At 44.4% G+C, this 13,301-nt stretch overlaps 1 protein-coding gene across 1 annotated transcript in view; it reads left to right on the top strand.

Annotated features, from left to right (window-relative positions):
- The first annotated feature begins 803 nt into the window (after positions 1–803).
- Positions 804–13,301, top strand: part of LOC104510588 (tetratricopeptide repeat protein 7A-like) — an 18,671-nt gene continuing 6,173 nt past the window's right edge. Inside the window, exons 1-2 of the mRNA XM_010152884.1 lie at positions 804–866; positions 7,644–7,778. Coding sequence (XP_010151186.1) covers positions 7,691–7,778 — 88 coding nt within the window. The 5' untranslated portion in view covers positions 804–866; positions 7,644–7,690. The remainder of the gene's footprint in view (positions 867–7,643; positions 7,779–13,301) is intronic.

Here is a 13,301-nt window from a genome sequence, read left to right as displayed (position 1 = left end):
AAAAAGTAGCCAGGGCAGTCACTTTTCCTTTTGGTATTTTGTCCCTTAATGGATGATGAGAGGACATATCATCACCATCTGTTCCTGGGGGGATCACAGACTATGTGGTGACAGGAAGGCTCAGGAGATCTGCGTTAAGTGGTTTTTCATTAGGCACATGATTATTGGATTTTTTTTGGAGATTCCCTTTGGAAGATATCTCCTGTGAGGACAGAAGTCTAGTGGAGGACCAGACCAGATAGTTCTCCTTTCATATAATGGGGCTATCTGGTAGCTTTTATATTCCTCTTCAGACTGAACAGAACAAAGGTTGAACAGGAGAAAGTTCCCGTTGAAATGAAGAAATTAGCACCTGGGTGGAAGGTGTTAATGGGTCTGTTTCAAAAGGATCAGCACAGTAGATCTGTGAACAAAACCTTCTGCAGACAAGCCCAAGGGATGGTGATGAGGCTGCTGGTTGGCCTCCTGGTCTGGTTTCTAGCTGCCAACATGTTCCTTGTCCACTGGTTTTCAAAGACTCCCAACAGCCAAATAAACTTACACTGGCATATGCCCTGGAGCTCTTCGTTGTCGCTGGGTCTCTGACCTTCCTCTCCGTGGGCAGGGTGGGGGTGTCAAAACAACACATCCAAGAGGCTGATTGCCTGCAACTGGAATGCTTGAATTTTCAGTTCCAGTTGCAGCTAGATGAGACTATTGCCTGATTCAAGGAGACCAATGTCTTTCTGCTGAAAGGTGGCCAGGTAACGTGGTTTTGTTTCTCTACAGTGGCTCTGAAAAAGGAAGTAGTGTGACTGAAACACCAGTGATCAAAAAGCCTAACGGACTGCACCTTACACTCCCAGATGCTCACGATACCGATTCCGGTGAGGAAACAAGTTGTGCATCTTAAATGCATGCTTTTGTGAGAAAGTAGTGTTTTGTTCTCTTTGGCGGGGCTGTGTGCACGTGTGTTGCTGAGCTGGTGATCACGAAGTCCAGATCTGTCTCCAGGGCCATCTCTGCTGCAGAACGTGTCACTGTGGTTTGTCTGTACCTTGGCTTCCCCATACATAAAACTAAGAGATGAGTTCCTGCTTTCTTCCACAAAGCTCTCTGAGATGAGCATGAAATGTATTAGATGGGAGTTCACTGTAATTCTACAAGAACTGTATGATTTGTCTCTTTTTTTTTTTTTCCCTCCTTCTTTCCTGTCCCCCTCCCCAGTTTAATCCTTTTAGATGTCCTGATCAAGCCAGCTATTATTGTGGTTTTGGAAAGCTGAGTGAGAGTGTCAGTTCCTATTAGAGGGTGAATTGCTTTGGGATTTGTACATAAACCTTGTGATGCTTTATTATGTGGTACATACACATTCACAGTAACAGATATAGCCAGATGGAAATAACTGAGACATCAAAGCTAATCTTGGCAGGAAGGGGAAAGGAAGCCTTCAGAAGAGTGCTGCTGACTTGTGATTTTATCAGAAGTCTCGTGATACTTGGTGCTTCCTTTAAACCCCTAACTCTCAAATCAGATGATTATGTGAGAAACTTGCCTTTTAACTTTGAGGGTTTTTTTACTTTTTACCCTTATGGATGCAGAAGAAACACTTGCAAAACAGTGAACCTCCCAGACTCAGAAATTGGAAAAAATAATTAAAAAAAGCTTAATTAAAAAACCCCAAACTAACACTTAAACAAGTCTCATACTCTGGGGCTAGCGAATTGGGGTTTGTCTGAGTCTTAATCTTGAACATTTGGAATGGGTAACGCTGAAGTCACATGCTCAGCATATACAGCTGAGATGGAGGACAAGTTCTTATGTGTTAAATACATAGCTTGTATTAAATTACCTGTGTTTAACCCCCATTTACACTCACCAATGGTTAAAAAGCGTTGCAAGGTTAGGTCTTGGGCATACAAACATTCAAACATCAAAACATTATTCAGCATGTCTGCTCTTTTGTTTCTAGTATTAAAGCCTTAGGGTCTGTCTTTATGACATTGTAATCTTACTGATTCTGTGCGCACATATTTATGTAGTTTTTAATCTGTTTATTCCATTTTATTATTCTTTCATGAGATGAGTCTGTGTTTTGTATAGAACCTTTTTCTCATTGTTTATATGGCAGTATTTATTACCCTTCAGCCTAGTTAAAGAGAACAGGCCAAATTCAGATGGATGAAGAGGATATACTAAATATTTGGCATATTAAAAATTATCTGGAAAAGGGTGTGGATATGACATGGAAGTTTCCTGGTGATACAGAATCATGTAGGTTAGTCATCACTTGAAGATAATCATGCAGATTTGTGAAATATATCGTATCATCCCTGATGCTGGGCAGTAAAATGGACTTTCAGTGAATATATGAAAATTATTTAGAAAACACTGTAGGTAGCTTGCAGGATCTGTCAGCCACTAGGCATTACTAGGAAAGCAGTAAACCCCCTAAATTATATTTGCCACAGTACCTGCGTTATCCATCCCATTCCCACTCTGCAGTTGAAACAGTGAGTGGCTTATGGTGCCTAGGCTGTGAGCCTGGACTTATCCCTGCCCCTTCAGCTCTAGCTGGTGCTAAATGTAAAAGGCATTCTGGGTGTGGATCCCATGCTCTCTTGGAGATCCCTTGCCTGGCTTTGTAATTGTCTGGAGAACGGAGTGTGGCCAGGTTTGGGCTACACCCACTTCACAGCACGGTTTGAGATTTTGATACCGTATTGTCACCAGTACAGCCTGTCGTATTTTGATGTGCTGGTGTGCCACCCATCTAGGGCCTCGCTCCTCTGCTGCACACGTGCAGCTCCTTCTCCACAGGCACTGCAAAGATCAGGCATGTTTGGTCTCCGCAAAAAGCCCCTGGGTTGGGTGCCTGTTCCAGCCCGCTCTTAGCCCCTTTCTAGCAGCCAGCGTGCAGTGGAGCAGCCGCAGTTCAGCAGAAAGTGCTGTACGCTGTGGTACTGCCTGCCAGAAAGAGCAAATTCATGTAAAGTACAAGCTTTAAACCAGCTTTTCACACACATAAAGGGATTTTCACTGAATGCACTTTTTGATTTTAGCCAAAAAATGTATTCCTCCTCCACTTTGAGAATCTAGTTTTCCATGCTAACATGGCTGCACCCACCGTGGATGTAAGGATGGGGCTCATAAATGATGCCATCCACCTTAGCACAGGATTGGCACTGGCCGATTCCAGCAAGGGTCTGTGGCTCAGTGCTCTGCAGGCTGTAGGTGCTGCTCTTCTCCATCTGCAGAAAGGAGGCAGCTGGGTCTCGCTGAAGACAGTGGGAGGTGAGACTGGAGAGCACAGCTCTCGCCCTTCTACCTGCCCAGATCTGCGGCTGTGCCTGGCTGCTTTGAAGGAGGGAGGAGATCTGAGGGTTTTGCATCGTTCTGGAACAGGCTCTGGTTTCCATCCTGAAATCCCCCCGGGAGCATGCAGCAGTATCGCTGTAGCACACAGGCGCTCTGTGATCTCTGGGCTCGTCACTGAAGGGGGGGGATTACTGTGACCGGGTTTGACACTGGCCTCTCCCTCAGTTAGACCACAATGAGATTATTTGCTGTGCCAGAATTTTAGGTTTGCTGCCAGAAAGATTAATTCCTCTTTATTTTCTTCATCTTCTCCCAACTGAAGCAGTGTTCCTAACTAAATTCACTCATATCAGTCAGCTGCCTTGCTGTTTCATTCTTTTTCTGATTTAGTCTTATCTTGTAATGTTCTTGCTTGAAGTGATTTAGGCTGGGGAATTCTATGTTTCTTATAAGCCCAGTAAATCTAGTGAGGTACATTTCTATTTTGATAGCAGTCTTTCTCGTAGATGCAAAATATTAAACTTGGTCCTTCTTGGTCTTATAACAACCCTAGAACAGTGCTTTAAAATTATTTAAATATATTTTGTATGGCTTATACACAGAGCTCATCACAACAAAATCAATTTTTCTATATTTATGACTTCTTTCCAAAATGTGTGGAGGGCTTTATTGTAAAATGTGAAGTTTATATTTCGTCTAGTGGAGCTGTTAAAAAAGAGAAAGAGACTGCACTAAAATAACAAATTGATGTGATACCTTCTTATGCCAACATTTGCATGTATTTTGAGGCATGACATTAAAGTTCTGTGAGACAGGTTTTGCAGGTATTTTTAGCATATAAAGATGTACATTTCTTTAGGAAGAGATATTTTATAATGAGACATTCAGAGTTTGGGGTTTTTTTTAACGTTTGAAGTTTTTCTAGCTCCCGTGCCACCCTGAGTTCGGAGTGATACCGATGAGACACATGCCTACCTTCTCTCTCGGGAGATGGGATCTGTTAGAGGTATACTCTCTTCTGGCTCCAGTAGCCTTCAGCCCACACCCAGGGTCACCATTTTCCTTGCCTGGGGTTCAGAGCTGTGGCTGAGCCCCTTTCAGTCCAGAAGTGCTAGGCTGGTAAAGACCTCTCTTACAGAGCTTAGTTGGGCAGACAAGCTTTAAGGAGCATTCCTGTGAGCCATCCAGCAGAGATTGGTACCAACAGCAGTGACTGAAGTCCAGGTATGGGCTGGGATGGAGAGAGCCTTTTCATCTGCCGTGTGTGTGTCTGGAACAAGGAGTGTATCTGTGTCTGAGGCTGGACAGGGATGGGAAGGGATCCTGCCTAGTGTGGCTTGCTTCCTTGTGTAGGCTAAGATGGAAAAGAAAATAAACATTAAAAGGGCTGGGATACCAAAGGCTGTTAAATGCAAAGAGCCTCCGCTGTAAGCTGCCAAGTAATTTGTGTTCCTGTTTTATGGCTGTGCAAATTGAAGCCCTCAGCACTGGGTAAAATCAGTCCCAAATCGCAGGCTTTTCCCTCTTGGCAACTATGCGGCTAATGAAGAGGAGGAGCGGCTAACTCATATTCCTTTGAGTGCACCTAGCTTGTTGTAATACTGCTGCAAAGCCTGCTCTGTGAGGGAAGGATGCTTCAGTAGATCCTAAGTGGCTGTTCAGCCTCACAGCAACATGTGAACCTCTCCAAAATGCACAGAGGTGCCTTACAGTGACATAGTCTCCTTGGATTGACTTGCAAGGAAAAGAGGATTTCCCTGAGCTCTGTGAGGATGTGAATAAAACACCAGCCCATCCGCCCACCTAATGCAATCAGACCTAATGCAAGCATTACGTATGGGTGCTTGCAAGCAACGCAGCTCCAGAGAGCCTCTCTGAAAGAGGGCAGTCTTGGCAGAGAAATGTAATGCTGGAAGTTGCTTTCAAAGCATACTAACATGATCGGGAGTGTAACACAAGAATCTGGTTAGGCTGACTAAAAAATCCCCAAAGCCCATGTAAGTTTTTCCACGTCTGCCAATCTAGAAGGCAGGAGGTCTGCCCTGACTTCGAAGTGTTTCTAATAACATCGCTAGCTGTTCACGTGGCCATTTTCTTCTCTGCACTGCACAGGAACTGTCCCTGTGTTGGATGGCAGGGGCTGAGTGCCTGGGAGTTTTCCCTGGGTTAAACACCCTTGTCTGACTTGAATTGTCTGGAGTTTCTGTGAAATTTGTCCCAGGTGGAGGGAGGGATGAAGGGGGAGAGGAGTGTGAGTGGGCAGGGCAGGGGGAGGAATCCCATGCAGTGCAACAGGCTGAAGGTGGATCTGTTAAGTAAACTGTTAAATGTAATAAATTCACAGTGCAAAGCAGAATGGCTTGTACCATACTATTAAAGCCATAATTGCTATGTTACTGCACTGTCATCTCTTGGAACAGAAGATCAGGAATGTCTTTGAAAGTATGTAGGAATTTAAGAAATGCATCTAGGAAGAGCACATTTGCATTTTCCGAGGGAGCCGTGGGAGGCGCCTGCGCTGCAGGGCTGTTTTGAAGTTCTGCTTTAAATGAATGACATTAGTTAGCGGTGAGATAATGGGACAGATATTTCCCATAGCACTTTTGGAGTTGCGCTTATGGCCTGTCCCTGGCCGTGACACTGGGGCAGGCAGCACGGCCGCTCCCTGGCCATGACACTCCACTGGGGCAGGCAGTGTGGCCTCTCCATAGCCATGACGCTCCTCTGAGGCAGGCAGTGAGGCCTCTCCATAGCCGTGACACTCCTCTGAGGCAGGCAGTGCGGCCTCTCCCAATGACACCCCTCGGGGTCGGGCAGTGTGGCCTCTCTGTAGCCGTGATGCTCCTCTGAGGCAGGCAGTGCGGCCTCTCCCTGGCCATGACACTGAGGCAGGCAGTGAGGCCTCTCCATAGCCATGACACTCCTCTGAGGCAGGCAGTGTGGCCTCTCTGTAGCCGTGATGCTCCTCTGAGGCAGGCAGTGCGGCCTCTCCCTGGCCATGACACTGAGGCAGGCAGTGCCAGGTGCGGTTGAAGCTGTGGGCCGTATCCTGCCCTGTGCCACACAGCTCTCTTTGCAAAGTAGCATGGGGTGGAAGCGACCCATCCCTTGTGCCTGGCAGAAGGCTGGGTCCCAGCTCAGCATTCGGAGGAGCACCAGCCAGGGGACCATGGAGGAGGTGTGGTTTGGCAACCCTGTCTTCAGCTGTGCTCCAGCTGGAAAAGCATGCAGTCCCTCCCAGAGACACCACCTAATGCATGTGCCCATGATAGGTTTTTTGCCCTTCTGTCCCTTCCCTTACCGAGAGCCATCCCAGCTTCTCCAAGTACTTGTTCCTAGGTGCTGCTACTCCATCAGGGTGGCTGTTGTGAGGGAAAGTGGGGTTTTTAACTCTGTGATCTTGTGGTCCTCAGGGTTCGCCTGTAAGGATAGATTGAAGAGTAATGCTAATCAGCCCAAGTGCCAGCAGAGAAGTCCCAGCAGCTCTTCAGAGAAAGAGCTTAGCAATCTTAAAGTCACTTTAAACCTATGTATATTAAAATATTTATTTCCCGAAGCTTTGCAAAGCCAACTCTGAAATCTCATTTTGTAGCTTCTTACTTTGTTACCATCCTCTTGGTACCCCTCTGAGAGGTCAGCTTACCAGTATAATCCCACTCGCTGCACTGGAGAACGTGGTCTCTGTCCATGCATTCTTCCTGGAAGTAGCGTTTGATATGACGTTTTGTCCCAGAGATGTAGGTGCCAAATACTTTATTCTTGCGTAAATGTTACAGCACATGCTAAAGGTTAATATAGTCAAAGCACTGAGCTCTCTGCTCCCCAAGGTTAAATGAAAAACCACGCTGCCTCTAAACCAGTGGAACAATATTGATGTCACTTCAAACGTGTGTGCTGTGTGAATGGTGCCAAGCTACTCCGTAATGCTGTACTAAGATTTTACATTAGTGGGCCCTATTTTGTAATTGTGTGGTGACAGTGTGCTTAAAAAATGGGTTACTAATAAGTTTTCATGGGAAGTATTTGATGGTAGAGTTCTGCTTTCCAAATGAGCAAAATATGGTTGCTTCCTTGATGAATGCTAAGCAGACCTTTATAAAATTACTGTCTGTCTCTTAATTCACTTGTTTGAGCTGCAGCCCTTGGGTAATTTAGTGGGGTTTTTTCCAGTAAATTAACCTTTTATAAAACATGTTTCTCCAGTTGGTCACGCCAGAAGTCAGTGGAGTTCTTATTACATAAAACCGCTGCAGTGAGCACAGAATCAGACCTGCTGCTTAATGAGTCAAAAAAGAATCCCAAAGAAGTATAAAACACATCGTTGTTCTTGTTTGTTTGGTCCATAGGATCACAGCGAGCCTCTTCCCTTGCTGCATCAAGACTGGAACAGGCCATGTCTGAAATAACTATGCAGAGCAGCGCAATGAAGCAAGGGCCTATGCAGCTGTGGACAGCTCTTGAACAAATTTGGCTACAAGCTGGTAAGTCCCAGACCACTTGAAGTTCCTTTTTCTCTACGGTGGTGAATAAGATTGTCAATAAGAAGTATTGATGGAGTAATTGAAAATCACCTTATTCCAGCAGAAAATCTGCCTATCTATCCCAGACAGTTTTTGAAATACTGCTTATTTGAGTCAATGTAACAAAAAGATCCTGGAGTAGTGCGAATTTTTTCAGCTCACCTCCATTTTTCCATAACACAAAATTTCAGTCGTCACTAAAATACGCTTTTAAAAGAAGAGGATAGGTAATTCTTCATCCACAAATGGTAGTTGGTAGGGGCAATTATTTTTGTTCTCCTTTTCCTACGTGCTTCCCTGTAGTAAGACTGGGCAAACCATGTATTGAATGTTATTTAGACTGGGAACTTCCTAGTGTCCGCTGAGGTTTAAGTGAAAATTATTAAAAAGAGCAAGTCCTGCACTTACTATATCCTTGACTGAATCTCCCAAGGACTTGTACGTTGCATGTCAGTTTGAGACACGCATGCAGAGATGCTACAGCAGAGCGCATAAAGGGAAAAGAGAACAGTGAGAAGGAAATCTACCCAGAGGTGATGTCCAGACTCATGAAGAGGTTTTATGTAGGACATTTAGTGAGGAACAGAGTTGCACAGCACATTCTAGCATTTGCATTCACGGATTTCAGGGTCGAAAAGAGAGTTCTTGACCCTGCAGTTTTGCTCTTGAGAGACCTCATGTCTTCCACAACTGGACCCACAGTTGTGTGCCTGAACTTACAGACGAGTGCTGTGATGGCTTCTTAAATGTCTCTGCTGCCATACACAATCCCAGTAAATAAAAGCAGAGCCCACTTGAACCTTGTGATGATGTGCTATTCCGTATGCAGGAGAACCTTTCAAATTCTCATTTAGCTAATCTGTACAATTGACAGTTCTCACATAAAACCTGGCAGTCTCACCCTACTTCTCAGCAAAGATTTTTATAGCTGTTTTTGTGGGCCGTTTCCTACCAATTAGACTTCAGTTCTGGTACAAAATATGTGACTTCTTTTTAATTTGACTAACAAAAGAAGTTACCTTATGGAATGCATCACCCTATAAGTTAATCACATGTGTTCACTTAATGGCTTGTGAGTATGTAAATTTCAGTGATGTGCTGTGAGCTTCAAAACCACTGGCAAGATTTTGCTTTATTCAGTTTATGCTCCTGACTTAAGGCTGCAGAGGCAGCTGGTGGGGAGCAAAAAAAAAAAAAAGTAGTTTGTTGTGATGAGAAGTCAGGTGTCTGTTGTCCATCATCCTGCAGATGGCTCTGGGCAGTTTACATTTTTGCTGCTGTTGTGAAAAGACAAAAGCAATAAAGACCTAGTGCTTTCTGTGACCTAGCTGTGAATTGCTACGATTACTTTTCAGTGTAAATCAAGTGCCTTTCTCACAGGTGTTAATTAATTCTTTTAGACAGAATTTATTTTTACAAGCTGTAACTTTTCTGTCCTATTCTATAATTTTTAAAATCTTTGTTTTGTTTCATGCTTACTTTTAACTGGTCTTGAATCAGGTTTGGTATTCTGAAAACACATACTGTGCCTGTGTTGTAATTTCATTGCTGAAGTCAGTTATTGTTAAGGATTTTAATGAGCTCTTGGTGTGGTACTACTGCCCATTCTCTTCTCCCGATAGTGTGGAAGTCTCTGCATTCTGGTATATTCCTGAGGGATGAGGAGAGATGCAGGTGTTTTGGGGTGGTCTCTACTCTCTGCAGAGAAGGGCATAGTGCCTGAATAATTAGAGGACTTCTTTGAAGTGGGCCGGAGCTTACACTGGGCTTAGTGCATGGAATAGTCCAAAGGGGTATCACTGACCCTCTGCACCAGAATCTTTCCCATCTGGAAGGAGGGGAAAGAAGGAACAGGTGTACTAGTAAGAAGTTAATAACTTCCAAAGTAGAGGTGTTTCATAAACAACAAATTAAACAGAAATGCATGGTTAAAAAGAGTTGAGGTAGTCACATTCTTTTGCATTACAGCTCACCCCAAAATTAACAGCTTTGGAAAGCAACTGTGTCCAGAGTCCCTTCATGTTCATGATAGAGCTGCACCAGTACGCTGTAGATTTCTGTCAGGTTTAGCTTGGACTTGTCCTTTTTCAGGCAATGACTCATCTTGTGACTCCAGGCAAGTTGCCAAACTTCTTCATACCTCGATGTCCTATCTAAAGGGAAAAAATGTTAATCTGCCTTGGGGAAATGACTCTCGTAGGGTTGTTTTTGTTGTCGTTAACACTTAAACCTTTTTAGCCTGAAACATAAATCTCTAGATAAAATTATTACAGTTTCCTAACCTTGCACTACAGTAGATTTATAACAGAGCATCTGTCCTTTTCAGACACTAACAGGACGCAGCTCGCCACGTCTCTGCGTGGGGGTACGGGTTTAGTGCACCAGGCTGTGATCGTGTCTGGCTTCCATTAGAACTGTTACAGTTCCCATGCCTCTGCGTATCCCAGGACATGAATACTGATGGTACCAACAGAGCCAGTTAGAGCTTTCTGCATTTAGATTGGAAAGAGGCATACAGAACCAGCTGTCCCACAGCTACGTGAGGCTGTTCTTACAGACCTCTGGCAGCCAGGCCAGGCCACGAAGCCCGCACACGTCCTTGCCAGGGGCCTGTTAGTGGGTGGTAGCTATCAGATGGTACTTAAGTAGGGGAATTGTTACACTATCACCCTCCACCTGTAGCTGCAATAGGACTTCCTGCCTTGTGCAGAAGTCCCTCGGAGCTGGAGAGTCCTTGTTGCACTCCTAACAGGTCTCACAGTTAGTGCATGAGGGCATGTGCATGCTTTTAACGGCAGCTGAAGGCGTGTGAGGATGTGAACCCTGTGCAGATAGCTAAGCTCTTTTGTCCTGTGGTAAAGATACTTCTCTCATGCATAAGAGGGGATAGCCTTAGTGTTTTTATCTGTAATTTTTCTGAGTTTATGACCAGCACATTTACATAGGAAAGATAATAAAGTAGCATCTTTGGAAGTGCTGCTGCTAAGTCCAAATGCACTGTACTATAATGGATGCTGCACCTTGGCTTTCCCTGCAGCAGTGACTAGTGAACTTTGGCAAGCTAGTTTTTTGTAGCTACCAAAGAGCTACCTGATGGATCTGTGGTCTCTAGAAAGAGTCCTTTTCTTTCTCACGTCCAAATAAAACTGTGAATTCTCACTGTTAATCTTAAGTCCAACCATCTTTTTTAGGACCAGCTGGGAGTACAATCATCTGCAGCAGGGAACTTAGCACATTTCTTCAGTGGGCTTCCATGTCTTCCGTTTTCCCAGCAGGCAGTCACAATTAGCTTTGGAAGAGTACAAGGTCTGCTGTCCCTGAAGACTAGAGAGGTGGTCCACTCCCTGCGGCAGGCGTGCTTACAGGAATACTAATAGGCATACTAGGAATACTAATACGCATACTCTGGTTTTAAGTGTTCTGCAGCAAAGACTTTGATTAACACAGCTTGTCTGGTTCCTTTTAACAATAACCTCTCAGTCCCCTCGAAACGTAATGGCTTCTTAAAAGGAGTTGTCTCATTAGGCTTTAACATTAATATGCCTAAACATTATTCTTGGCCCCAAGTCTGAAACAGGTCGTTTCAAGGAGTATTCAGGAAGGATGCTGCAGCGCACACGCTGCCATGGTGCAGCTCCAGGAGAGGTGGGCTTATGCGATCCATATGCCTGTTTTTCCTCTTTTTTCTACTTTTCATGACTGAGAACTTTGAGAGGAGAGAAGGAACTTCTGTGGCATTGGTAGTGTATTAACTCCTTCCACCACTTATTTCAGGAATCCTTGAGTATACTGGTGATAATACTGCTTGTGTTACCAAGAGAAATGTCTGACCTAGGAACTATTTCTATCCCTTTTTTAAAATCATGCCAATACTACTCCTTTGTATATAGAAAATGCAATCATACTGTTTGGCTAAGGAAAATGTACTTGAAATGGTTCAAATTTATGACCAAAATTTACCTTCATTCAACATTTTTGTAAGATCGCTTTTGACCCAGCGAGCAAAGCGTGTCAGTACTGAGAAGAAATAGTTTTAATAGTTTTAAGCTCTTTGGGTAACTGGAGTGATTTCTTATCTGAAGTATGTGTGATTATATTTCCAGGCAGCAATAACTGTATGCTCTATTTACATGGAGTGTTTTAGAATGCTGCGAGCCAGTTTTAATAAGAGTTCTAATATCCCAGCTCCTGTTGCTATATTATTTTAAGCTTTACTTTTAACTACAATGTCCACTTTGTTTGTCTTTACTAGTACTTTATATCTGACAATTTAGCTTCTTGACTAACCCAATACTTTACCAAATATGGCCGCTCACAGCAAAGTAGGTCTGGTAATTTGATCTGAGGTTGGCCAGATGCCTGCTAAGCACAGTCTGCAAACCTCACCAGGTAGACCTAAGGCTAATTCAAAGGAGCATTTAAAGAAAAATGACTAGGATAACTATTCCATGTGGTCACACTGGGGCTGGAGTGGGCTACCTGCTGTCTCAGTAATGTGCTGAAGTTTACCCTAGGAAAAAAAGATTACAATGAGCGTGCTGCAAACAAGAAATGAGAGCTAGTGTAGCAGAGAGCAGTGAGCTAATGGAAAAACATCTGCTCCCCCGAGTTATGTACAGCAGGAACTTTTTTTTTTCCCCTTCACAAAACGCTTGCGATTTATTTATTTTATTCTGTATGGGCCAATTCCTGGGAAAAAAGCTGTGTTGGAGGAGATGGGCTTTGTTCCACGAGAGCGTGTCATTGGGGCCAGCGGGCTGGAATCTTCAACCCTGTCTGGCCCACGGCCGCACAGCCGCATAGCCTGCTCCCCAGCAGCAGCCAAGGGCACGGCCAGGCCCTCCCCTGCTGCCCCTCGGCACAGCTTGTATTGGCACAGCTTGCGCACGGGTGTTTAAATGCTCTTCCTTCCCGATGCTTTTAGCGATCCTAAGCCCCCGCAAGTTATTAGCTCTGATATTGAAGGTGTTTGTCAGGTTTGGGAGACATGTTTACTGACGTTGCCAGAATAGCTGGGGTCAGATACTGCCCTGTGATGCAGCACTGGTTGTTGAAGCAATTCTAATATTTTCCTTGTTTTCTTTTTTTGTTTTAAAAAATAATGTTCTATCAAATTTTAGAATTCCAAATTTAGAACTTCCCCATTCACCGCTTGAGCTCTCTAAGCGCTCTTTACGATGACACAAAGCAGTGTGAAAAGCTGGAGCCTGGCAAGGGGGAGCAGGAGGGAGTCCTTTATTGCACAGCTATTACTGAGGAAAATAAGGGTGTACTGCAAAGATGGCAGCCCTGCAGCGTTTGCTTACTAGGAGGGATCAGGAACACTTCACACTGGAGATAGAAATGGGGAAGTGAGTTGGTTTGGTCCCCTTCGAAATGTTGCTGTTGAAGTTAAGAAGCCAGCAGTGGTTCTGCTTAAGCCTCCTGGGTTAGCAAGTTCTGTCCTAGGCTTCTGTGGGGTAGGCTAAGGATCTCTGAGTTCCC

This window comes from Eurypyga helias, unplaced genomic scaffold (genome assembly GCF_000690775.1).
Source record: "Eurypyga helias isolate BGI_N326 unplaced genomic scaffold, ASM69077v1 scaffold29205, whole genome shotgun sequence".
NCBI classification, from domain to species: domain Eukaryota; kingdom Metazoa; phylum Chordata; class Aves; order Eurypygiformes; family Eurypygidae; genus Eurypyga; species Eurypyga helias.
The sequence above is the reverse complement of the archived record's forward strand: the minus strand, read 5'-3'. Positions and strand labels throughout refer to the sequence as shown.